Consider the following 24190-nt stretch of genomic DNA (forward strand, 5'->3'; position numbering starts at 1 on the left):
AACATAATGATGATCAAAGTGAAAAGATGAATTTAGGAATTTTTCCTATTCATTATCAAAGAATTATGATATGATATGATAGTTTATTTATATAGCGCCTATACACAATGTGTTTCAAAGCGCTTCAAGGCAAGGGAGGGAACAAGGGAAAATACGACGACATTCTTGCAGGCCATAAACAGTAAGGATGTGAAATTAACTATCGTACTCGGCCTGACGACATTTCAGATAGTGCAAGAGCTAAGACGCAGATAAGGAAGGGAGAGGGAGAGTGGGAAGGAAATGGAAACAGACAGGCGACTACCGTACTAGGCCTGACGACATTTCTGGTAGAGCCAGAGAAAAACAAAAGGTGAGGGAGAGGGGTGCAGAAAGGGAGGGTAGGAACAAAACAAGCGACTATCGTACTAGGCCTGACAACATTTCAGATACTGCTGGAGGGAGGGCGGGCAGTAAGGGGATGGTGTAGCGACAGACGAGGTTGCTATCATACTAGGTCCAGGGACAATTCTGATAGAGTAAGTGCATAGAAGAAAGTAAGGGGAGGAGGGGAAGAGATAGGAAAAAGGGAGAGGGGAGGGGAGGAGAGAACAAAGAGTAAGCAGTCAAAAAGAGTGGAGAAGCAAGAGGGGAGAGCGAATACAATTGCAGAAATCAGTAGTAACACATAATGTTGCAAGCCAGGATACAGGATGAAGATGGGAACAGCATGATTCAGGGCCATCATGAGTACAAGATGCAAAGGACGTCCAGCATGAGTTGAGATAGGGTAACACACCCTGAATCAATGAAGTCCATAAAAGTAAAATCCAGCATTGGCCACTAGACGGTGATGGTGAAACCAGAATGTATCAGGACAGACTCCTGTGTGCGGGAAGGGGGGTCACAAGGGAACAACACTGGGGGACCAGAGCGCGTGGGGGTGGCCTGTGGGGTCAGAGGGTGTAAACACATGTTGGTGCATGCTTACCTGCTGTTTTAGCAGGGGGTCGGACCCTGGATCCTCCTGGTCCAAACAGGAATTGCCCTTTTCTTTGACTGCATTTCTCTTTGGACGCCCGGGCGAGAGACGCCCTTGATCTAAGAGTTAAGAGCAGGAAGGAAGAGGCAGGGCTAAGAAGGTGGGTGGTGCTAAGGCCAGGTGACCTAGATCCACTTACACCTGCTCCCCAGCTGCAAAGGAAAAGAGGCTGGAGGGCTCCTTAAGTAGGGAAAAGAGCGGCAAGCAGGAAAGCACCAGGTGGGCGGGGCTTGCTAAGTGGTGAAAAAGAGCGGCAACTAGGAAGGCACCAGGTGAGTGGGGCTTTCTAAGTGGTGAAAAAGAGCGGCAACCTGGAAGGCACCAGGTGGGCAGGGCTTAGGCCAGCTGACCTAGATCCACTTACACATGCTCCCCAGCTGCAAAGGAAAAGAGGCTGGAGGGCTCCTTAAGTAGGGAAAAGAGTGGCAAGCAGGAAGGCACCAGGTGGGCGGGGCTTGCTAAGTGGTTAAAAAGAAACTATATAATGGTCCAGGGGGGAGTAACAGAAGGAAAAGGGAGGCGAAGCAGAAAGGTATGAAGCATACCATGGTCTGGGGTTGGATGCAGTCGAAGAACCCCGTCACCCAGATCAGTCTAACAAATGGTACTCTGACATGAGCACCATGGGTAAAAAGGCAACTAATGAGAGTTGCTATGTGTGTTCCCTGATACCTCATGCATCAGGAACACCTATGGTTCTAATACCCCAGGAAACTCCAATAGCAGATGCCCAGTGTCTCATTCATCTTGCACTTTGTAGAATTCGAAATACCTTCCAGGCACACACTTGCACTACAACTGATCCAGAACAAGAAACCCTGCCACAGCAAGCCTCAAGGAGTACTGGGCGTGAAAGAACCATTTTTTGTCATAAAGGGGACAATGTTTGCAGAAAACAAATGTCAAGAGGACACAGTGATGTGCAAGGCGGAAGCACTACTAGGACTGTCAGAAGAAAAATTCCAATGGGTCAAGAAAACATGCACTTAGGTCTGGTCTCAGCACATTGCCAAACTGACATGGGTAACAGTCCTCGAAAAGCCAATCAAGATCCAACGTGAAGTACAATATGAACTTTGTTTCCACGAAGAAGGGAAGGTACCCATGGGATCAAACAAATCACTTATCCTCCCCGGCATGAAGAAAGGAACAGCTGCTTTAATGGACAATAACTGGGTATGCAGCAAACAGGTGTACTTGCACCTCCCACCATCATGTAGAGGTACTTGTGACCTGGCCACGCTGCATTCAGCCCTAATGGTGAATCCAGAGTGTCATGTCCAGGGGGAGAGGGTGCCCGCCAGAATGCCTCCATCATGCCAGTCAACAACTGAAGAGCCCCCCCCCACATATGATGTGATGTCAGAGGGTTATAGGTGAAAGGATCGACTCAAAAGGATCGAATGACAAAAGGGTCGAATCAAAAGGACCAAAAACAAAAGGGTGGAAAAAAAAGTTACATTTTTTTTAAATTGTTTTGTTTTGTTGGGGGGGTCCCGGGACCCCCCAACCCCTGTTTTTGTGGTAAAAACCACTTCTTTTACCTATATGGAAACCGAAAAGAGATATATAATTTAAAAAAAATATTCAACCCTTTTGTTTTCGGTCCTATTGCGTCGACCCTATTGCATTCAATCCTTTTGTAGTCGAAACTTTAACCGGACACCCTGTCAGAGGATAAGCTGCAAGACAGAGTGTCACGCAAAAGGAAGGTATCAAACTACATTTCTAAAGACTCTTCCGAACTTTTGGCAGAAATACCGGACCAGTTCAAGATGTTCAACTCTGCAGAGACATTTTTTACATCACTCATACCAAGCATCTAGGCACGAGAAAACGCCAAGTGGTTACAAATTGTGAGGTGGGAGCTGATCCAGTTAGCCAACAACACTGAAGAAGGGTGCAACGTCATCAAGGTGGAACTCAGAGCCCTGCGGTTGAGGACCATGCAAAGCTGTTATGTTTTGGACCTCCTCACAGCAATGGAAGGCAGTGTTTGTCGAAAAATCGGGATTGCATGTTGCACATTTGTGCCTTCTGCAGACACTGACAATGGGACATTATCACACGTGATAACTGCAGTGCATAATCTCGGAGAAAGAATGAAGAAGGAAGATGGGGTTCAGCAAAGTGACTGGTTTGACACAGTTTTTGGCTGGGTACCATCTTGGTTCGGGACTGCAATGAAACTACTTGTACCCATCATAGTTTTTTTGCCGCTAATTTTTTGTGTGTGCCAGGCAGGGGCTCGATGCTGCAAAATCTATGGCTAGTAGTGCAATGATGATGGTGACAATGGGCAGCCCAACAAAGGTGTCTCAACACGCGAAAGATGTACAAGTGCAAACAGGGGACAACCAGGAACCTAAATACCGCATGACAGCAGTATACAACACAGGGGACAGAGTGGATAATTTGTGGCACTCAACTATCAAGGAGCCCCATGAGTTAGAATGGTATAAGGAGGTGTGGGTGGACCTAGATGGGGATGGTGGGTGTATTTATATGACCTGTCCTCCTGATGAATATGCAAGAAGGAGTCAAAGCCTAAAATCTGTGTGCAGGGCTTGGATGCCAATGAAGGGAACCCCCGCCTGGGATGAAGCGGTAATGGAGGCAGAAGAACTTAGGCGCACTAATAACCTTCACCCGGCGGAGATGAGCCCAGCTGACCCATGTGGCCACAGACCGCCCAAGCTACAGCAACAAATTGGGGTATGGCACTGAATATTGCTACATATGGGGCAATAGGGGCCCACCAATGAACGTGGATATTTTACACTGTATGTCATGACGTTTTTTGTGCATATAATTTACTGTTCATGTATCATTTGGCAGAGCGCTCTCAGAGCAGCAGAGTCCCATGCGTGCATCTTTTACCTGATATAAACTTGGTTCAACTTGCAATCTTTCTCCTGGTCCCTTTCCCATCTGGGGTGTGTGCATTTATTTTGAGTTGGGATTTGTATTTGGGGAATAACCACTTTCACTATGTATAGAATCTACCTATAGAGCAATCCTGGCTGTCCAATCAGCAAACAGTATTTCTAAAGTATTCTGAAACAATGTTTGAAATGTCACTCCACTTTCTACTATATAGCACAGCCATTTTGCGATGCTCTTTGAATGATTCTTTGATTGTTCCCAACCGCGGTTGCCTGTAATAGATTTTTGTTTTCTTGCTCCCGTGCATTTTTATTGACTCATTCAATTACTTTTATTAAATTGATTTTTGGGCATTGGCCTACACTTGGGAGAGGCCCAGTGCCCTAGAATTGAATTCAGTCAAGGAAAAGTATCTTGTTACTGAAAAGAGAAAAGAAATTCATTACTCAACATTTGCTCTTCCCCTAGAACTCTACAGTCAAACTGCAAATTCAACCATCATTGCACCACTAGTCGAGTCTCTCAAACTATCCCAGACTAGCAAGACATGACAGTAGCCAAACTCAGATGAGTCTGTCACACTGCGAGGGAGATGCTCTTCTCTGGAAACAGACTGCTGGCTGGGAAGTTGGCTCATAGGGACCACCACCAGATATCCCCAGTAATCTGCTGGGAGATCGGTACTCTGAATCCAGTGAGCAAGCACCTCAGATGATCCGGAGCCATCAGGCTGTTGTAACTATGCAGGAGGGGAAGGTGAATATCAAGGCCTGGAGATTCTGAATCATATCGGCTGTGGGGAAAACTTGTGATTTACATGAATCCTAGACATAGTCAATGAAGGACAGTCTCTGAGATGGTCTCTAGGAAGATTTGTCCTGTCCGACTTGCAATCCCAGTCCAAAGAGAAGATCCAACAAGGTTTGAAGAGCTGACTGACACTCCTCCAGGCTGGAGGCAGAATCATCCAATTTCCAAGCATGGGCATTTGAATACACTGATCAGAAATAGATGAGAAGCTATTGCATCATCGGCTTGGTGAAACCATGGGTGCTAAACTGAGGTAAGATGGAAGCCCAACAAACTGGTCCTGACCGTCCCAGGGGGTTTAGGATAGGAGTTTGGTTACTTCGGTATTTTTCCTGTTGATGGTTTTTATGTTTTTGAAATCCTTGAAACTTGATAAAAGGTTGTGACCTTACTTGCTTCAGCAGGTAGGGAGCAGGAACGTATGTGTGCTGCTGCCTGATCAGAAGGAATAGACACTTGGCTGTAGGTGAAGTGATCTGCAGGATTGATCACAACCCAAATGCCACTTGCTCAGTTGCTGTGGAGTCTTATATAACCAGGGTGAGTGCGAAAGCAGAGGGAAGTACTTACTTAAGACCTATGCCAGTAGAACAATTAATTTTGGGAACCTTGTATGGAACCTAGCCTCACGATAGCTAGGAGAGAGTTGGCTCTGTTCTTCTCCACATGTACATTGGATCATTCGGCCACATATGACAAGGCATTGAGGTACTGACTAATCCTCATTATAACACAGAGCAGATGGAGTGGGAAGAAAGAAGATATAAGCATTGAAAAAAAGTTAGCATGGCAGAAAGCACCATAGCAACAGTAACCCCAAATCTGAAAGGGAGCGGCAGTCATGCTTGCAATATTGACAAACAATGGTTCTGTCTACCAGGATGGGCCTTTCTGGGAGGCATCTATTTGGGGACCCATGAGCGCAGATTTGGCTATGTAAGGGCACTGCATTCCTAAAATGGCAGATGGCAACTCTTCAGGCATGTGGGCATATGATGACATTTAACGGGAGATCCTGCATTCATTATCTTTCAGCTGTACGAAAGACTGGAGCTCAGTACTGAAGCTGACATCTCACCTCAAAGTTGTCCAAGGTAGATTTGATGCTGGGAGCCTCTAGGCAAGCACTGATAATTGTAATAGACAAAAGCAACCTCAGGAACCACTTCTATGGTATTAGACCATTAGCATCAAATGATCTTACAGTGATCTCTCACCACATCAAAGTGAATGCTGGCCATAGACCTGGGTAGATCCTCAGTGCGTACACTGGGAATTGCCGCAATATGAGGATCTTTGGTGTTGTCCCCTTTTAGTGGATAGGCTCTTCTGTCCTTTGCAGGGAAATTCACCATTCTCTTTACCTCCAATGGTTGCCCTTTTAGTATTTTTGTATTGATCAGAATGGAATAGATCAAATTCAAGTTGTTGCAGCAACTGATGGCGGGGGGGATTTCATCGGATCGTTAGTGTGTTAATTTCGATCTATGGCTGTTTTTCGGTATTAATATAATTGACCTAAAATCATTTGACCTAAAACATTTGAGCAAATGTATTTGACCTTTTTTTCGGTCAAATTTAATTAAATATATATGGGGTAGGTAAGGGTATGGATTAGGTTGAGGGCAAGTGCAGGAGGGTTTGCGGGGGTCTCCCTCTGCATTTTAGACCAGAAAAAGGTCAAATAAACTCGAATAAATGTGATTAGGTCAATGTTTTAGGTCAAACAGACCCAAACCTGTTTTTCACATGGTTCCTTAATTCCATGACTTGGCTTTTATGTGGTCTGTTTAAGCACCACACTCCTCATTCGGTATTCCTCTCTTAACCAGCCATTTTGCCCTTTTTCAGCTTATTGGGCGTCTCATTGCACCTGGTGTATTCCTAGGTGGGGGTTAATTTTCTTTTAAGTTTGTTTATTAAGTGACTGGGCTCTGTACTAAATGGGTGAACTGTAGAAAAAATGCCATTTTGACTATGGCTGTGACCTAGGTTGCCGGCTTCTCACCTTCCTGCCTCTAATAACTCATATTGGAGATGCTCCTTTGCTGAGAGCCTTTCACACGCCATTTTTCAGATAATTTGACTGACTCCCTAGCCACTCCGTCTCCTCTCAATCAGGTAACGTTGAAGCAGACAGGAGAATCCAAGATGGTGGCAGGTTACTCACTGGTTCCATGCAAGAGGGTAGGTCCAAGTCTAGCTCTGGATTTAGATCCAGTGATGGCTTCCTGCACTCAGTTCTCTCTATGTTGGTCCCGCTTGTTAACGTGGATGGGCTGCTTGAAAGGAGCCCATCCTACCTTTGGTAGGTGTAGGCTAAAACCTGTGTCGACTTTCTTTGTTTGACATACAGGATATTGGAGCATAGATATTTCAAAATGTGTTAATCCTTCCCTTGTAGTCTGGCTGGTAGAAAAGGAGTGTTTAAAGGATTGTTTCCTTCGTCAGACAACTCTTGTGGCATCCTTGGGTGTGTGGCAGGGTTAGGATTGTAGCTCTGTGTGTGAGAGGACTTGAATGAGATCACACAACATGTCTTACCCCTTTGGTCTTGGCAGTGCTCTGCTCATATTGGGGTGTAGAAACAGGGGGCAGACATCTGATGTGTAAATTAAACCCCCTGCTAGTTTTTTTTTACTTTCTCTGCTACCTTCTTAGCACTCCCAATGGCATCAGCCTCTCTACTGTGGTTTGGCATCAGCCAACTTCCTTAAAGGTGCTAACACTGTGTATGGTTTTATAAATTCGGAGGGTAAATGGAAGTGAGTGGAAAATGGCAGATAGTGAATGAATATTCAGTGGCAAAGGAAGAGCCAGGCTGAGCCCTTGAGCCTTAGTGCTGTGTTTCTGCATTGCACCTGCATCGGGTCTATGTGTGTTTCATGAAAATACCTTAATGAAAAGGTGCAACATCTCCCTGAACATGAAAATGCTAATTATGGTAAAAAAAAGAAAGTCTCCCAACTAAAAAGAAAAGGAACAGAGGTTAGTAGTTTAGTGCAGGTTGTGGGGGCAAGTGGGTGTCAATGGTGGGAGAATACTGATTAAAAGAAGGGGACAATCTGTACAAAAATGCAAATTTGGGAATCGGATATTCGGGAACAACAGTTTCTTTGTAATGTCATAGATACCCTGCATCAATAGCCTCATCCCAATTTGATGTTCCTCCAAAAGAAAACCATGTGCATTCCAACCATTTTGACTTTGAATGCTCCTTGGCTTTCCTAGCTTGTGGTCATAACTCCTAGACATGTATTTCATTTTTATTAGAGCTCATCAAAGGGCTACTTGGCTAGTCAACAAGAGCATTTTATGAACTCCAAACATCCAGCCCACCATGGTACACTCCTTTGCCTGTCCAAGATGTTACGTCAATCTGCCTCTAGAAATGCTCAGACAACTAAATCGGCCTGGTTCAGGCTAAAGAAAACTTCAATGTAAATGAAGATAAGTAAGAGTCTGCATTATTAGAAGTCAGAGCACACACAAAGGCTATCGCAACTGATACAAAACAATGGGCTCCGAGGTTAGGATTACATTTCACTCTAATCAAAGGGGTCCTATCGTACTCTGCTGTCCCCTTTCCTTCATACTGCCTGGGTGAGCCATTCCATGCTGACTCCTCTCACTAGCCTCGCTGTTAGTCCTTTTAACCACTCAACAGCGTTGGAAACCCTATGCATCGCTGCGGCCAAAGATTTGTTTTCTTTTTTAGTTGCTTCAGTTTTCCTATCATAAAACTATTTTCTCTTAATTTTACTTATGCTGTTGCACCTCAGGGTTTACCGTCATACATCAGTCGTTTGCTAGTAATAACAGGATTCAACACCTGCATTAGGAGCTTCCTGGCCTCAGCCAATCACAGCTGCTGCTTGAGGTGTCTGGGCCCTGGCCATGTCTCAAGCACTGCCCCGTCGTACTCCGCTCTCAGTTCCTGCGCACTTCTTTGGCGGTGCAGAGATCTTCTTCAGTGCTTCCCCTCCAGTCAGTCAAGGTGTTCATTAAGAATCAATGTTGCGGAGCTTCGCAGGTCACTGAGGCAAGGACTTTATTCTCTTAGGCACCCGACGCAGTACATCCCTACCGGGGACTGCCACGTGTGGGAGGGATCAGTCTGATCATCCAAGACCCACCGTGGGTGGTCATGGGACAATACCGGCTGACGCCATCTCTAGAGCCGAGTGTTCTTTGGAGCCTAGTACTGGATTATGTTCTGAGTGGGTAGGCGTTTACGGCAATCTCCTCACCGAGGGTACTCTGGCACACCCCGAGCCAACGCTCAATGCCCCTGTAGCCCTTACCACTGGGATACCCTCCCAAGGGTTCATTGTGACCTAAATCTAAGGGCTCCACGTGGTTGGCAAAGGGCGTTGGGTCCCTAAATATACAGGTGTCAGTACACACAAAATGGCAGACCAAAACAAATGGTGCAAGGGAGTAATTACGCACTATTCCGGAATTGATGACTGAGCTGGTCCGGACCCCCATGTTGTCGACCTGGGATCACCGACCAATTCTTCACCAGGATGGCTGGCTGTGAAGTCGAAGCCGACAGACCAAGACAGCAAATCTCTGGTCCGACAGTACCACAAGGGTAATTTGTGTCCCGCTCAGGCTGGCAGTCCAATGTCTGGAGCACTTCTTATCCATCTTCAACATCTGCACCACATCCATGGACCTCTAAGACATGAATAGCATGGCACAGACAACCTTACTGGATACCACCTACGTCGTCTTTGACTCCTCCTTCTCCGGCGCCTCCAACTGCCATGTGGACCCCGATGACAGCCTCGCTGCTTCAGATATTTGAGGACAGATTCTTCAACAGTTTTCAATACCTCATGAAGTCGAGAGTCTTCATAGAGTATTTTAAAGGCTTTATGGATGAGCTGTTGCTTTAGCAGCCTACATTTCCAGTCATCCTGCCAACCCCTGTGATGGCCACAGTGGCTATGCCTACCACTACGCCAAGCCTTCCTCAGGCTGCAGGGCTTGCCCTCAGGCAGGCTTCCGCGCCACCTGAGCAGCAAACAGCTCCCCAGCACGCAGCTCCACTAGTGACCCAGCAGCTCCTGACCTTGGAGCCTCCCGATGCTCCAGACAAGAATTCATCGTCGAGCGAGGCAGAGGATGACATTCCTCGTTCAGCTAAGGCCTTCCATGACAGGATGTTGGGGCTGTCGGAATGTCAGAATTCCTAGGGATCCCCACTCCAGAGGAACCGCAACAGGAATCGGGCGTGCTCTGAGGTGCTGGCCCTCAGATCTTCAGGCAGATCCGGGCTACAGATTCATAAGGATGTTTTAGCCAAGGCTATCAAAATCTGGCAAAAGCCACTCACAGTACATACTGGAGGTACCCCATGGTGCCCGTTTCTGAGAAGTTTAATCTCGCCATTCATCGACAGCCCACTCTGCAGCGGTAGGTTCTGCGTCACATTACGCTAACCCATCCACATCTGGCGGCTCTGCATCATCACCAGATTTACTAATCAAAGAGGACAAACCTTTAGAGGCCTACGGTCACAAGGTATACACAAATGCCTCACTACACTTCAGACAGGCTAATGCAGATTCTCTTCTGTAGGCAGCCAACGAGAAGCTTTGGAAAGAGATCAGTCATTTTCAGGCTATCCTTCCAATTGAGAAGCAGCAGGTCTTTACATCTGGCATGATACGTTTATAGCCCAGGACCTCCTCGAGCCATTAGTACACTATGACACCTCCAGTAGAGGCATGGCACTAAGCTCCGACATGTGCAGAGTGGCTTGGATGCATGCTATACTCTCAAGACGTTCAAGACAGAATACTTCAGCTCAAGCATTTACAGATATGCTCTTGAATCTGGGTTTCTCCTTCAATCACCAGAAATCGACCTTAGTCACCACCAGGTGACTGTCCTTTTTGGGGTTTGTGTGGGCAGGGGTGGACTGGGAACTAAAAGAGGCCCTGGAATGAATTACTGGGGACCAAAAGAGGCCCTGGAAATAAGGTTCAAAGTGGCCCCATTTGACACATTTTCAGCAAGCCCAATGCTTTTCCTATGAGAAAATTTGGAAATATCACACAAATGAGGCCCAGGGTGCAGAGGCCCACCAGGAAATCTCCAGAGGTCCCTATAGGCCAGTCCACCCCTGTGTGTGGGATCCACAGTAAGTGAGAATTTTCCATCCCAGCAGATGATTTTGGCTATATCAGCTGCTGTGAACCATTTTCAGCAGGGAAAGGCAGCCTCTGTGTGGTGGTTTCAGAGACTGCTAGTAATGATGGCTGCATGTGTACTATGTTTCCCTCAAACACATGTGAAAATGAGGCATTTGCAGTTACAGCCAGTTTTTGGAACCAGTCTACAGGAAGACAGTCGGACCAAATTCCAATCCCAATCTTTCTAGACTAGTATTTGACATGGTGGAGCTAGTCCTCCATCTTAACTCAGGGAATTCCCCTTCAGGAATCACACCCAGAGGAGTGTGTCACCAGAGGAACCTGTTTCAGGGGTTTGGAAGCCATTTTGGGCCCTACCAAAACACATATTTTGTGGTCCCCAGAGGAAAGCCTTATCCACATCAATAAAATAGAGCTTCAGGCTGTATTCAATGCCCTGAGAGTCTTCCTCCCATTACTCAGAGGGAAGGGAGTCCTCATCCAAACAGACAGTACCTCCTCTATGTATTATCTGAACAAGCAGGGAGGAACAAGATCCACCTGCCTCCCTTGGCTTGTCGGATATGGGAATGCCCCTTTTGGCAGCACATTTCCCTGAAGGCCATTCATCTAGTGGGACTACTCAATGTGGAGGTGAACCTCCTCAGCAGAATGACATTCCAGGATCACAAATGGGAACTGAAGATCACAGTCTTAGAGGCCATCTTTACAAAATGGGGTCACACCAAAGTAGGCGTCTTCGCCACGGCAGAGAACAGTACATGCCCCTTTTTACCTCCAGAGGAGGAATCGGTAGGAACTCCATTATTCATATTATTATGGTATTTATTGAGCACGGACCGAGCTTCGAGAAGCAGCGGAACGCTTTACAGAGGTATACAACAGTACAGATGCATCACAGAGCGCTTTTTAGAGGTAACAACAGAACAGATATACAGCAGGCAGGGGGTAGCATACAGAGGGCACAGAGGAGGGGTACAGCTGTACTGGGTGGCTGGGAGAAGAGGGGCAGACAGTGTTTAGCAAGTTAGGTGGCACAGGGATGACCTGATGGCCTAGGAGTTGAGAACAGACTCCTTGAAGAAGTGGGTCTTGAGTTCTTTTCTGAATTGTAGAAGCGTGGGGGCGATTCTGATGCTGATGGGGAGTAGGTTTCATAGTCTTGGGGTGTAGGCAGAGAAGGCTTGTTTATTGGTCCTTTCCTTTGTGCAGCAGTGGATTTCAAGTCTGCATGTGTCCCTGCTTCTGGTGGAGCACTGCCTGCCGGATATGCAGAGATTCTCCGCGAGATAGCTGGGGGTCTTGAGGGCGGCTGCCTTATAGATGATGCTGCAAGACTTGAAGGTGATTTGTGCGTTCAGTGGGAGAGAGTGAAGGTCAATGAGGGCACGGATGATGTGGTCGTATCTGCGCATGTATCTGCATAAACCCTTGATGAGATATGCGGTTGCGTGTAGGATACTTCTCTGGGGCACAAAAGAGGACAGCGGGAGAGCTTTGAGGAGGGCTTTGCCCCCATCCAGGTGCGATAGGACCATTGCTTGAATGGTGGATCTAAAGCTGTCCAGAGGGAGGAAGGATTTAGCTTGACTTTCTGCAGGTTGGAGAGCTTTTTTAGCTATATGTATCTTGAAGGAGAGGTGTTGGTCAATATGGAACCCGAGGTACTTGGCGCAGGAGGTGAGCTCGGGTGTGAAGCCCTCACGGTTCATGGTTGATAGCCAGCTCTGTATGTCTGGGTGTTCAGTATTGTTGGTGAGGAGTAGAAATTCGGTCTTGGAGGGGGTTGAGCCTCAAGTATGCACTGGACATCCAAGACTGGATCAGCGAGAGGTAGGTTTTGAGCCTGTGGATGTCCTTGATGGAGTCAATCTTGAGGTATAGCTGTGTGTCATTAGCATATTGGTGGATGTGGATGTTGTGTGTGGCTAGGAGGGCTCCCAGCGGTTCCAATTATAGATTGAAGATCACTGCGAAGAGGATGGAAACCTGCGGGACTCCACAGGTGACGGGAAGCATTGACGATCTAGCAGAGTCCATCTGAACAAACTGCTGGCAGTTGGCGAGGTAGGACTTGAGCCAGCTTAGGACAAGGTCGCTGATCCCCATGCGCTGATGTAGGGTGTCTGCGAGCGCCTTGTGGGTCTACTGTGTCGAAAGCGGCCGAGTGGTCGAGTAGAACCAGGAGGCATGGGTGGCCGTCGTCAAGGAGGTTGATGGCTTTGTCGGCCACCTGTATGGTTGCCGTCCCTGTACTGCATCTGGGTCTAAACACGGATTGGTAGGTTTGGAGAAGATTGCTGGTGTCAATGTGTTGCTTCAGTAGCGCGACTTCCGCTTTCTCGATGATCTTAAATAGGAAGGGAATATGGGTGACGGGGTGAAAGTTACCTAGGATGTTGGGATCCACAGTGGGTTTCTTTAGCAGAGGGAGGATTTGTCCTGTCTTTAGGGTCGATGGGAAGGTACCTTGAGTTGGGGAGCAGTTGATGATCTCCAGGTAGGGAAGGAGAGCTTCTGCGGGAAGGGTCTTGAGGATGGATGCTGGGAGGATGTTGTCTGTATACAATGTGGCTTTGATGGTGGCCAGGTTTCTGCCATGTCCTCTTGAAGAGAGTGTCTTGAACGTTGACCAGGGTGTGGAGGTTTCGTGAGGAGAGACGTGAGGTGGGTCTGTGGATGCAGAGCAGGTGTCTATGTGCTGGCGAAACTTGCTGATTTTGTCGATGAAGAAGGTGTTGATGGCAATGGATTTTTCAATGGAGTGTGTTATGGCAGGGTCGGGAATTGGGTTGATGCAGTGCTTGACCACTTTGAAAACGGCTCCGTTTTTATTGGCGGCTTCTGCTATGATGCTCTAATAGTAGGGAGCATTGGCTGTGTTGATTACTTGTCGGCGGGTTGCTCAGAATTCCTTGAAGAGCGCCATGTCAGAAGCGGTCCTGGAGTGGCACCAGGTTCTCACTTGTTACCTGATGACTTTTTTGCTGGGGTTCGAGTTCTTGCGTGTACCAGGGTGCTGACAGTTTTTGTTTGCAGGTGCGTTGTTTCAGAGGCACGTGTCGGTCGATGGAGGCTGAGATGGTAGTATTAAATGCTTCCAGTAGAGAGTCGGAGTTCGGGTGGTAGTGTTCAGTCCATGTGAGTTGGAGGTTGGCGAGGTCTTCTGTGAGGGCTTCCGCATGGAAGTTTTTGAAGGACCTAAAGGTTTGCCTGATGGGTTTCTGCTGGGAGTGCTTGACTTGGGTGGTGTGCAGGATATTGAGAAGCAGGGCAGGTGGTCAGACCAGTGAAGCGGGAGAGGAGAGCTCTAGTGGAGGGAAGGCAGTGCAGTGATGATTAGGTCGAGGATGTTACCTTTCTCGTGCATTGGTTCTTTCATGTACTGTATGAAGCTCGGGGTGTCGAGAAGGCTAAGGAGAGCTTCCTTTATGGGTTTGGTGGCCTTGTTGCCTGGGAGGTTGAAGTTGGATGCTGTAGCCGTCGGGAAAGAGGACGTCTAGGGTGTGGGTGGAGGTGAGTGTCAGACAGTTCTCGGTGATGAAGATGGCATCAAGATTGTGTGTAGTGATGAGGTTGGTGATGTCTGCTGCATGGGTGATAGCTGAGCGGACGTTGGCAAGCATCATCTTCCGTGTTGTGGACAGTGAGGGGGTGCTCATGGGCTTGAGGCTGATGTGGGTGAGGTTGCTGCATTGCAGAGTCCATGCCTTATAGGAGGGGCTATGTCGTTGACATTGCCATTGCCTGGTGATGGGCTGTGGGGACTGAGGAAGAAAACACATGTCGGTGCATGCTAACCTGTTGTCTGTACAGGGGTTTGGGCTCTAGGTCCTCCCGTTCCAAACAAGTGCAAACAGGAATTTCCCTTTTATTCTCCTGCCCTTCACTTCGAACACCTGAGCGAGAGACACCCTTGATGTAAGAGTTAAGAGCAGAAAGGAAGAGGCAGAGCTAGGACGGTTGGTGGGGCTTAGGCCATGTGGCCTAGAGCCACTTGAACCTGCTCACCAACTACAAATGAAAAGAGGCTGGAGAGCTGCTTAAGTAGGGAAAAAGGGCAGACAAACTGTAAGGCACCAACAGTTTAGCAGTGATTGATTGGTGGGTGGGAGATGCTCTTGCGATCAGCTGGAACTTCCAGTCTCTGTACGTGTTTCCTCCAATCCTGCTTCTCCCCAGGGTCCTGGAGAGATTCTACTCCAACAAGGGCACCACTCTCATCCTGACAACCCCTCAGGCCTGCCCGATACTGGTTCTCTCACCTAGTACAGGCCCGGAAGGATGGTCCGATTCCCCTTCCTCCAGCACATGGTCTCTGCCCCTCTCTGCCATTGCTCAGTTTAGCAGCATGGGTCCTGAGCATTTCCCCTTAGGCTGCATTGGATTATTCACAGAGAATATGGACATTATCCAGGTGGCAAGGAAGTATTCTACCCTGCCCAATACAAGAGTAAGTAGATCAGATTTTTCTGCTGGCTCTGGACAAGCACGTCAAAACATTGTTTTACCCTTTGGATGAAGTAATTTCCTCATCTCACATCTTGCAGCCTCTGGCATTTCTGTCAACTCTTATCAAACGTATCTGTCAGCCATTAGGGCCTATCGTAACAACCAGGTCATGTCCTACTGCTCCAACCCAGTTGTTCGCAGGCACCACAAATGTCTCAACAGACTCTATCCTCTGGTCAAGAGACCTCACACGCTGTGGGATCTGAAAGTCACCTTATAATCCTTGACACTCACACCTTTAGCTTCCACAAGGCTCAAGCTCTTGTCATGGAAGGTGGCCTTGCTAGTGGCTTTCACATCTGCATGTAGAGTCAGCAATATCCAGGCCCTCTCTGCCTCAAAGCCGTACATAGTAATAAGAGGACAAAATCATCTTGCAAACTGCTTCCTAAGGTTCTGTCCTCATTTCACATCTGGTACTGCCCATCTTTCCAAATCCACAGTCTCCAGCTGGTGTTGCTCTCCATTTGCTCACTGTCAGGACAGCTTTGAGGTTTTACCTGCATTGAACAAAGCAGTTCAGGAAATCAGATGCTCTTTTCATTACTTTTGGTGGCCAGCACCCAGGCTTGCAGAACTCAAAGGCCACGATCACTAGGTGGCTAGTCTCCGGCATGAATCATTGCTACTCCATGCAGAAGTGTGTGCCCTTCAGCCCTGCAAGGGCATCCATACTCATGCCATAAGAGCCAAAGCCACTGCCGTGGATGTTCATAGCAACACACCCTGGGACGGTATTAGAAGGGCTGCCTCATGGTCTTCACAATCCGCTTTTTATAAGCAATATTGTCTGTACAACAGTTCCATGACCAATGCTAGCTTTGTACAGGCCATTCTGTGTGATCTTTTGACCTCTAATTAAGGGTTGCCACCTCCCCAGAAAACAATTTCTTCTGTGAAATCTCCCATCAGTATGGTGTCATGCCTACTACGTCTGGTTCTGCTAGATTGTCTGCTCGAACAGAGCTGAAACTCAGACAATTTGCGCAAAAGTCGGCAGCCAGGACGTTCGATTTGCATTGGAGATTACAAAGAAGGTTGCCTTGGAGACGGCGTCCATGCCAAGGGCGTCGTGCTTAACGTCACATGATGCAGACGTTCTACGAACATATACACGGCAATAGGGAACTGCTCTCACGGTTTGTTGGACCATATGTCACTTCCAGTATGGTAAACCTGGCAGCCGTCCGTTTGGATCTTCCAGCCCGATGGCGGGTTCATCCGGTTTTTGTATGTATCCCTCATAAAGCCGTGCTTGCCTTCTACTCGGCTGCCTGTTCATGCCCTGGCAGTTTCAGTCAAAGGTTCTGAGGAGTACGAGGTAAGTGCGATCCTGGGCATGCGTTTGAGTTCCGGTAAACCCTATTATCTGGTGGATTGGAAAGGCTACGGTCCGGAAGACAGGACTTGGGAACCGTTGTCTAATATCCATGCTCCAGTTCTGCTTCGCCGGTTCCATTCTAAGAGGGGTGTTGCGGGGCCTTTGGGGGATGGTACTGTCATGCCTGCTACATCTGGTTCTGCTAGATTGTCTGCTCTAACAGAGCTGAAACGCAGACAATTTTCCCAAAGGACGGCAGCCGGGCCATTCTACTCGCATTGGAGATTACACAGAAAGTTGCCTCGGAGACGGCGTCCATGCCAAGGGCGTTGTGCTTAACGTCACGTGATGCAGACTTTCTACGAACATCAGAGTGTAATTATAAAATCAAACACAGGCGGCACGCCAGTGCTTCTGATTTGCGTTTCCGTCCTGAAGCTCTGCTTTCTTCCACTAGATACGTTTCTCTGCTACCTTTTATCCAGTGAAATTCCCCATTTGCCAGCCTCTGTTTGCTCGTTCATTCTTTCCCTGAGCCTTGCAGAATCCTGCCTGGAGTCCTTTTCGTTCGGCTCCTGGCTCCCGGATCTTTCCGGTGAGAGTCATTAATTCAGAGTGGGTGGTTAACCTCCCGTGCCGCCATACGGCGAGAGTCCTTGGCGTATTCTCTCGAGTTCCTCACGGGCCGCCATTCATTCAGAGCGGGCTGTTCTTCTCCCACGCCGCCATTGTTTATCAGCACGGGTGTCCTGGGAAACACCCCTGCAATGACTCAGCTTGATTTTTCAGTTTCCGGCCCCTGTATTAGTTGAGGTTTTCAGTCCTGTCATTCCCTTGCTGTCATTATTTGGCTATCACCACGCAAAAGGGAACAAGTATTCCTGTCCGCTGGGATCATGTTATTTTGTTCATGAACTACAATTGGCACGTCTGCCTTTTTTCACCGTACTGTTACTTCCTCAGTTGTCCATTTTATTTGGAACTCTGACGAGCACTTGAACTTGTGGGACACTTTCCAGCAGTGCACCTACCCGTTTCTAGTGCGTCCCTCGTGCCGTTCAGGCACTAGCTCCCATACTAACCTTCCTTTCCCTGGTCGTTTGTTTCTTTCACCTTTGACTTCTTGGAACATTTCTACTCATTTCACCTGGAACCCTGGAAGGATATTACAGTATTCGCTGATAGAAGACCACAACAGGTTAGTGTTGGTTGCTCTCAGATACTGTCTATTATTTAGTTTAAAGTCCCATCAGCATAGCTGGGTAGATACTGAAGGGTGTCTCTTTTTTCAGCCTGGTCTATCCCGGTTTAATTTTCTATGCCCTTTACATTGATTCACTTATCTAGCTGTATATTCATTAGCTAGAAGGGTACATCAATTGGAAGGTCTGTTCTTCTACAGAAAAATCAAGACTCCTGAAGCAGTTGCAAACAACCTGTATCCTTTTTTGTGATTCAGGTGAGTGTATAACTGTATTCACATTATAAATCTGACATATGTAGGGAAAGGGACAGGTCAATTGTTCACTATATATACTTCAGTACTTCTAGTCCATAGTCCCCTTTCAGTCCCCTTTCCTACATACGATCCACCCCCCGTCACCCGTAAATCAGTAAGATAGTCGTAGCCGACAAGTGGACAAGGACAAATGGGTGAGGGTGGTGGGAGGTCTCAGCATGGGTGGGCTCGCCCAGGCACGTTTGTGACGAATTGAAAGTGGAGGGTAGCTTTTTTGCCGTGCAAAAGGCTCTGGTCTGATCCCCTTCAGACAGACTCCAATCAGTATGGAGGAAAGGGGACGGTGGACTAGGAGTACAGCAGTCACTACGGTGAGTGACTGTTTATTTACTCACCCACTTCCTTGGTACAAAAGTAAACTGTTTCAAGTGTGTTGCTTATTTCATCAGCATTTTAATAAGGAACTTCTGGATTTGGGGATTTGCCTTTACTTGTACCCATTTCAGGTCATTTTTACATTGACTTCAGCAGAAAACAAGACATCCTTTTTCAAGCCCCCGGTTCCTTTGAAAGCCAATGCCCTTTGCATTTCAAGAGTGATGGCTGTTGGGTTGGCCTCTCCTCAATAGTCCACATCCTGCAGCTGGTTGGTCATCAGTTTTCCTGGCTCAACGGCCACCAGAACTTTGCATTCACAGTTCACAAGAATTAACAAAGTAGCAAAATATGGACTTTCTGCCCAAAAATGTGAGAGAAACATAACCACAAGCTACTGTTTCTGGGAATAGTCCCGGCCTGGAAATATGATTTACCAACTAAACATTTTGAAAAACCTTTTGCAGTTATCATTTTGTAGTATATGTATGAATGGGAATTTTAGAGTAAACCTTCCTGGGACGTAAGGGAGTGCTGTACAAAGGGGACACACCCAAGGATTACAGTTTGGGTGCGAGGACAGTTGAACTTGGAAAGATTGACCATGTTACAAAACCACCAGGTTGTCTACAGTAACTCTTTACCCTAAGTGCCTTTACTTATCAGACAAAAACTTAAAGCAGCATAAAAGTTACATTTGGGCACCAAAACGTTTAGCTGAATGTTTGAACAATTAAATGCTAAAACATATCTGTATTGTATGCATTCCTAAACCTCGTCAAATCAACTTGGTCGGTGCCCCAGACAGAAACTCGGTATGCATTTTCACTGAAGTCCAACCGACGAAATCAACGAACAAAACGAGCCGATATGTTAGTGGGTGTAATTTAGGCATTAATAGGCCAGCCTATCAGGCTGTCTGAAATGTTTCTGCATTGGTGAAAGATTGATGTTGGGCGACGGTAGGGTAATTGGGAAAAATGTACAGAGAAATATAATAGCCAGCAGAGATCTGTCAAGTAACCAATCCCGTGTCCCCTGCCAGTAGTAAAAAAACCTTAAACAACTGTTGTGGTCCAAGGTATTGCACTTCTTCAAGCATGGACAACCACAGACCATTGAAATGTAGGTTGAAGATTCAGAAAAAGGGGTTGTCTGCTCAATTGTAATTACTGTACGAATACAGGGGAGAGCTAAGGGTTCATGATTCAAACACAATCTCGGCTACTCCATCAGATCCACTCTGGTGGGAATAAGAGTTCTGGATACAAGTGAATGCAAAGACAATAGGGATTGAAGATATTGCCATAGTAGATCAAACAAGGGCAAGGTTATGGTAACATCACAATTATGGGTTGAAATTGACTCCTGAATTAGAACTTTACCTATAGAAAACATGCATTCAAGAGCAGAGAAGGTTTAACTTAGGGGAGTGTCATACATCTGCATGACGTGGACAGGACGAAACGGAAACATTTTAAACAGCTAGCACTTCAGTCTGAGATTTGGGATCACCTTGCCAGAAAACATGCATCATCTTTCAAAAAAGGGTCCTCTCCAATACCTGGCTTGGATAACCCACCAAAAACATTTTACTAGAGCAGGGTTCTGCAACATGCAGCTCTCCAGAAGTTTTGGACTATGATTCCCATGATCCCTACCCATTTACTATGCTGGATAGAGCTGATGGGGATTGTAGTCCCAAACATCTTGAGACCCAGTGAACAGGTTCAGTAGTAAATCCAGGAAAATAATCCCCACCACTTGGCAGGCTCCATCAACCAAACAGTGGTAGCAGAACTCTCACCAGTCAACATTTGTAGCAGTACCACCACCCCTCCCCAGCATATGCCAGAAGCATGTTGCGGTTGCCGTCTCTTGCCTAAATCTCTCCCCTCAACAACCCTCCCACCAGACACTCACCAGCTGTGTGCATCAGCCCCCTTTAAGGAGCACAATTCCTAATAGAAAAGTGGGGAACTCATTTTTATAGGCAATGCACTAGGACGTCACACGAAATTTCAACACAGCAATACAATGGAATGCATGTTTGACAGTCCCTTTCTGTACCAGTTCTCTGTTAGATAATAATTTAAGGGTGCTAGACAAACGAGATTGCCAAAGCACACAGACAAAAAACAAGAAAGGTGGTGGCATTCGGAACTAGCCATTTCACTGATCTTTGAGGCATCGCCAGATCCTCGCAGTGACACTTTGGGCCTCATTACAGTTTTGTCAGTCTGGTAAAATTACCGGTATCATTGCCGATAATTCCAGCACCAGCAATTTTACCAGACCGGCAAAACAAGTTTGCCAATGGGGGCACTGGTTTACCTCCAGCTAATAGCTGGAGGTAAATCAGGCTGCGACTGACAAATAAATGCTGGAATTACCGGCACCGATATGACCGCTGCCGGTAATCCCCTCCCTGGAGTCCTATTGGACCACATTGAATGGGGATTTATCGCCCTTTCCTAAGACTGTAATTCTGCGATATCAGGAGGCAGAAACGGTAGGGGCAGTTTGCCAGTACCGCGTCAAAATTTCCAGCGGGATACCGGCAAACTTGTAATGAGGCCCATTACTGCATCCATGCAGAGGGCATTTGAAATAGTTTGGGATTTTCAAATACAGTTGGGGAATTAGCCTGCAGATAATACGGCCTCCCCCTGGCCATTGGCAAGGATGGTAAATATCCATGAAGCAACACAGAAGGCACTGGGTATATAGGAGCAGGTATTGAAGCCTTCCACTCTCTTCTAAAATAAAATAGTTCATTTGGCCTTCATTATGAGTTTGCTGGTATCCCGCCAGCAGTGGTCGAAGTGGGCGGGAGCAGTTGGGAGCGGTGCTCCGCTACTTTAAAAAACATTTCTTTACTGTTCCTATACTTTTATTTTAAAAAGAAATAATTCCAGAATGGTTTCGTTTTAAAATAAAAGCGTAGGAAGAAGTTGAAACTTGCACTTCAGTGCACTGCACTGAACATTCCAAACAATCAATTTAGTTTATTTTGACCCTGGTGACTCCCAAAAAACACATACTAAAAAATATCAGCGCAACACAGGTATAGTTTGTTCATACACAGCTGGTACTATTCAATTTCAAACGTAGAGACATTAAAATATAAATATAAATATAGGTGTTAAAGGCCCTGTTAGGGGTCCTGTACCAATGGACCTCTTACTGGAGAAGCTAAAAATGCAGATCTCTTTTTCCAAGCCCACAACAAAAATGTCCCCATACAATAATATGATAATTCACTTTCTCCTGCCATACAAAGACACAAGGCCATTTTAACTGTCCTCGCGTGCAATTGTTTAAGAGTGGTGACAACCAGTTTTTCCTGATGTTGGCATAGGCTGGGCAGAACAGGATAAAGTGCACAGTGCTCTCTTCTTCGTTATGACAGAAGGGACAAATTGCTGAATTACTTGGGTTCCAGGTGTGCTTTTGACTAGCCAAAGGTTATATACCAATACACAGTTTCATATACAGGGCCTTCATTAACTTCCCCTGCATGCTATCCAGATAACTTTCGAAGCCCGGGGCAATTTTCCTGGATTGATAGGGGCCAAACTAGCTAAGCATATCAGCTTTGCTCTGGACTCTCGCTCCCATCTAGCTGCTTTGACCTTTTGGAATAACACTTTGTAATTTGCTGGGATAGATTCAGGGTGCACCCAGTAGCCTTCCATCCCCATTGCAACCAGCTCCTTTCTCATGACTCGAACGCAGGGTAGATCGAGCCCTCCCGGCTGAGTCAAAACTTCCCTAATGGCCCTTCTATAGTGATAAAAATTACTATTTGACCATACTCTGGCCCATAGGGATACTGACCTTGTTGTACAAAGCCAATGCCCTATAGCAGGTGTAAGGGTCGTGGCGATGGGGTTTGTGGACAGCTGGGGCAGATCAGCAAGGAACATAGTTCCACTACTTATACACTTCGACCACGGCGCACCAGTAATTCCGGCAGGATACCGGCAAATTCACCTACTGTTTCTGCCACCTGATATCCTGTGATTAGCAGGATATTACAAGCAGCGGAAATATCGGTAAATCCTGGTACTTCCTGCACCAGTAGTTCCGGTGAAGGAAATACAGGTATTTGCTGGTGGAAGCCTGATTTACCTCCAGCTCTTTGCTGGAGGTATATCAGTGAACCACCACCAACAAACTTGTAGTTTCCTGGTGCGGTAAAAACACTAGTGCCAGAATTACCAGCACTTTTAGCGCCATTTTTCCTACACCAGGAAAATTGTCTCATTCCTTTTTTCTTTCCTTATTCTTCTCAAACACTACATTCCCCTTATTTTCCTGCTTGCCACTTTCATACGTTTTCACGTATGTTTTCTTTTCTTATCATACTATTTCGATCACTGGTATATCTTCCCCTATCTCTCCCATTGTATATCTTTAGTCATGTCTAGCCCTACACCTCAACCATCGCACATTTGCTTTCACTTAACAAATCTCCCCCATTCCGTCCTACATTTTCCCTTCCAGTGTTTTGCCCTTCCTTTACACTTTCCCTTTCTCTCTCTCTAGTCCTCCTCCCCTCACACAGTTTCTTAAATTGGATATGCATATTTAGCCACAGGTCAGTACACTTCGCTATTATTTTTCACAAGTACTCCACTGTATGCAATGTTGCCCTCTCTTTTTATAATCGTTTTCTTTGTCTCTTTGCCACTAATAAAAAAAAATGCTTATTTTAGATTGGTTCCTCTTTTTCCTAACTTGGAGTAAAGATAGGGCACGACTGTGACCCCGCTCTAAAGCAGTAGGGATTCCGTAAACTGGCAAGGCCGTGCCCGCCATCTGCTTCTACCGTGTCCCCTTCATTAGTTTGCAGCCAGAGCCTTGGTCCCTGTTTAGAAAGTTCTGGAACCCCCAACTCCCCATCCGTCCTACTACTCACCAGCTGTAGCAGCCGCCCCCAGCTCGCAGGGTGAAGCCGACCCGCACCTCTTTGTAAAACGGCAGCAGCACGCGGGGCACACTGAGTTTGGAGGCCCATAATCCCGGAGGAGCAAGCAGCAAGAGGGACACTAGCAGGGTTACCCCGCAGGTGGAGCTCATCCCGGGGACCATCAGTGCCAGAGTCCCATCGTCTGTCCAGGTAAATTCCATGCACTGGAAAGTCACATTACTGGAAGCAAGCGAAAAGACTCTAAATTATGACGTCATAGAGAAAAGAAGAGGGATGTGAAATGCCTGACGCTGCAAGTCCTTCGTTTGTGTTCATATACTTTTCAAGGCAACGTAGGCGGAGTTCTAATAAAGAACTAGTGGAGCAGCTGTGGACCTTATGCTGCTGGAAAAGGTACTGTGACGTCCAACAGTTCCTAAAATGCAAATTGCAGGTGTAGAATTTTGGGTTAAAGATTACAGCGTTATGTAATTCACTCATGAGCCCTACGTTTCAACATTGAGAGACCGAGCGTATCTTTTTAAGCCCACGGCGTTTTTGACTTTCTAAAGGAAGCTATTATATATGTCAATACCTAATAATGCATGGAAACATTTGCCACATTTACATCCAACAGTTCCATCTGCTGCTGTATTCCCAGGCGTGCACTGTGCTTTTTATCGTGTTTTTGTCCAGAGAGCTCTCACGCTGTTCCATATTAAAC

At 46.7% G+C, this 24190-nt stretch overlaps 1 protein-coding gene across 2 annotated transcripts in view; it reads right to left on the reverse strand.

The window, feature by feature from the left end:
- NUP210L (nucleoporin 210 like) overlaps nucleotides 1-23651 on the reverse strand; it is a 1198481-nt gene extending 1174830 nt beyond the window's left edge. For both annotated transcript variants that reach the window (XM_069651587.1, XM_069651595.1), the window contains exon 1: nucleotides 23476-23651. In XM_069651587.1, coding sequence (XP_069507688.1) covers nucleotides 23476-23648 — 173 coding nt within the window. In that variant the 5' untranslated portion in view covers nucleotides 23649-23651. The remainder of the gene's footprint in view (nucleotides 1-23475) is intronic.
- Nucleotides 23652-24190: the final 539 nt, after the last annotated feature.

Source organism: Ambystoma mexicanum, chromosome 1p (assembly GCF_040938575.1).
Source record: "Ambystoma mexicanum isolate Mex_15411 chromosome 1p, UKY_AmexF1_1, whole genome shotgun sequence".
NCBI lineage: Eukaryota > Metazoa > Chordata > Amphibia > Caudata > Ambystomatidae > Ambystoma > Ambystoma mexicanum.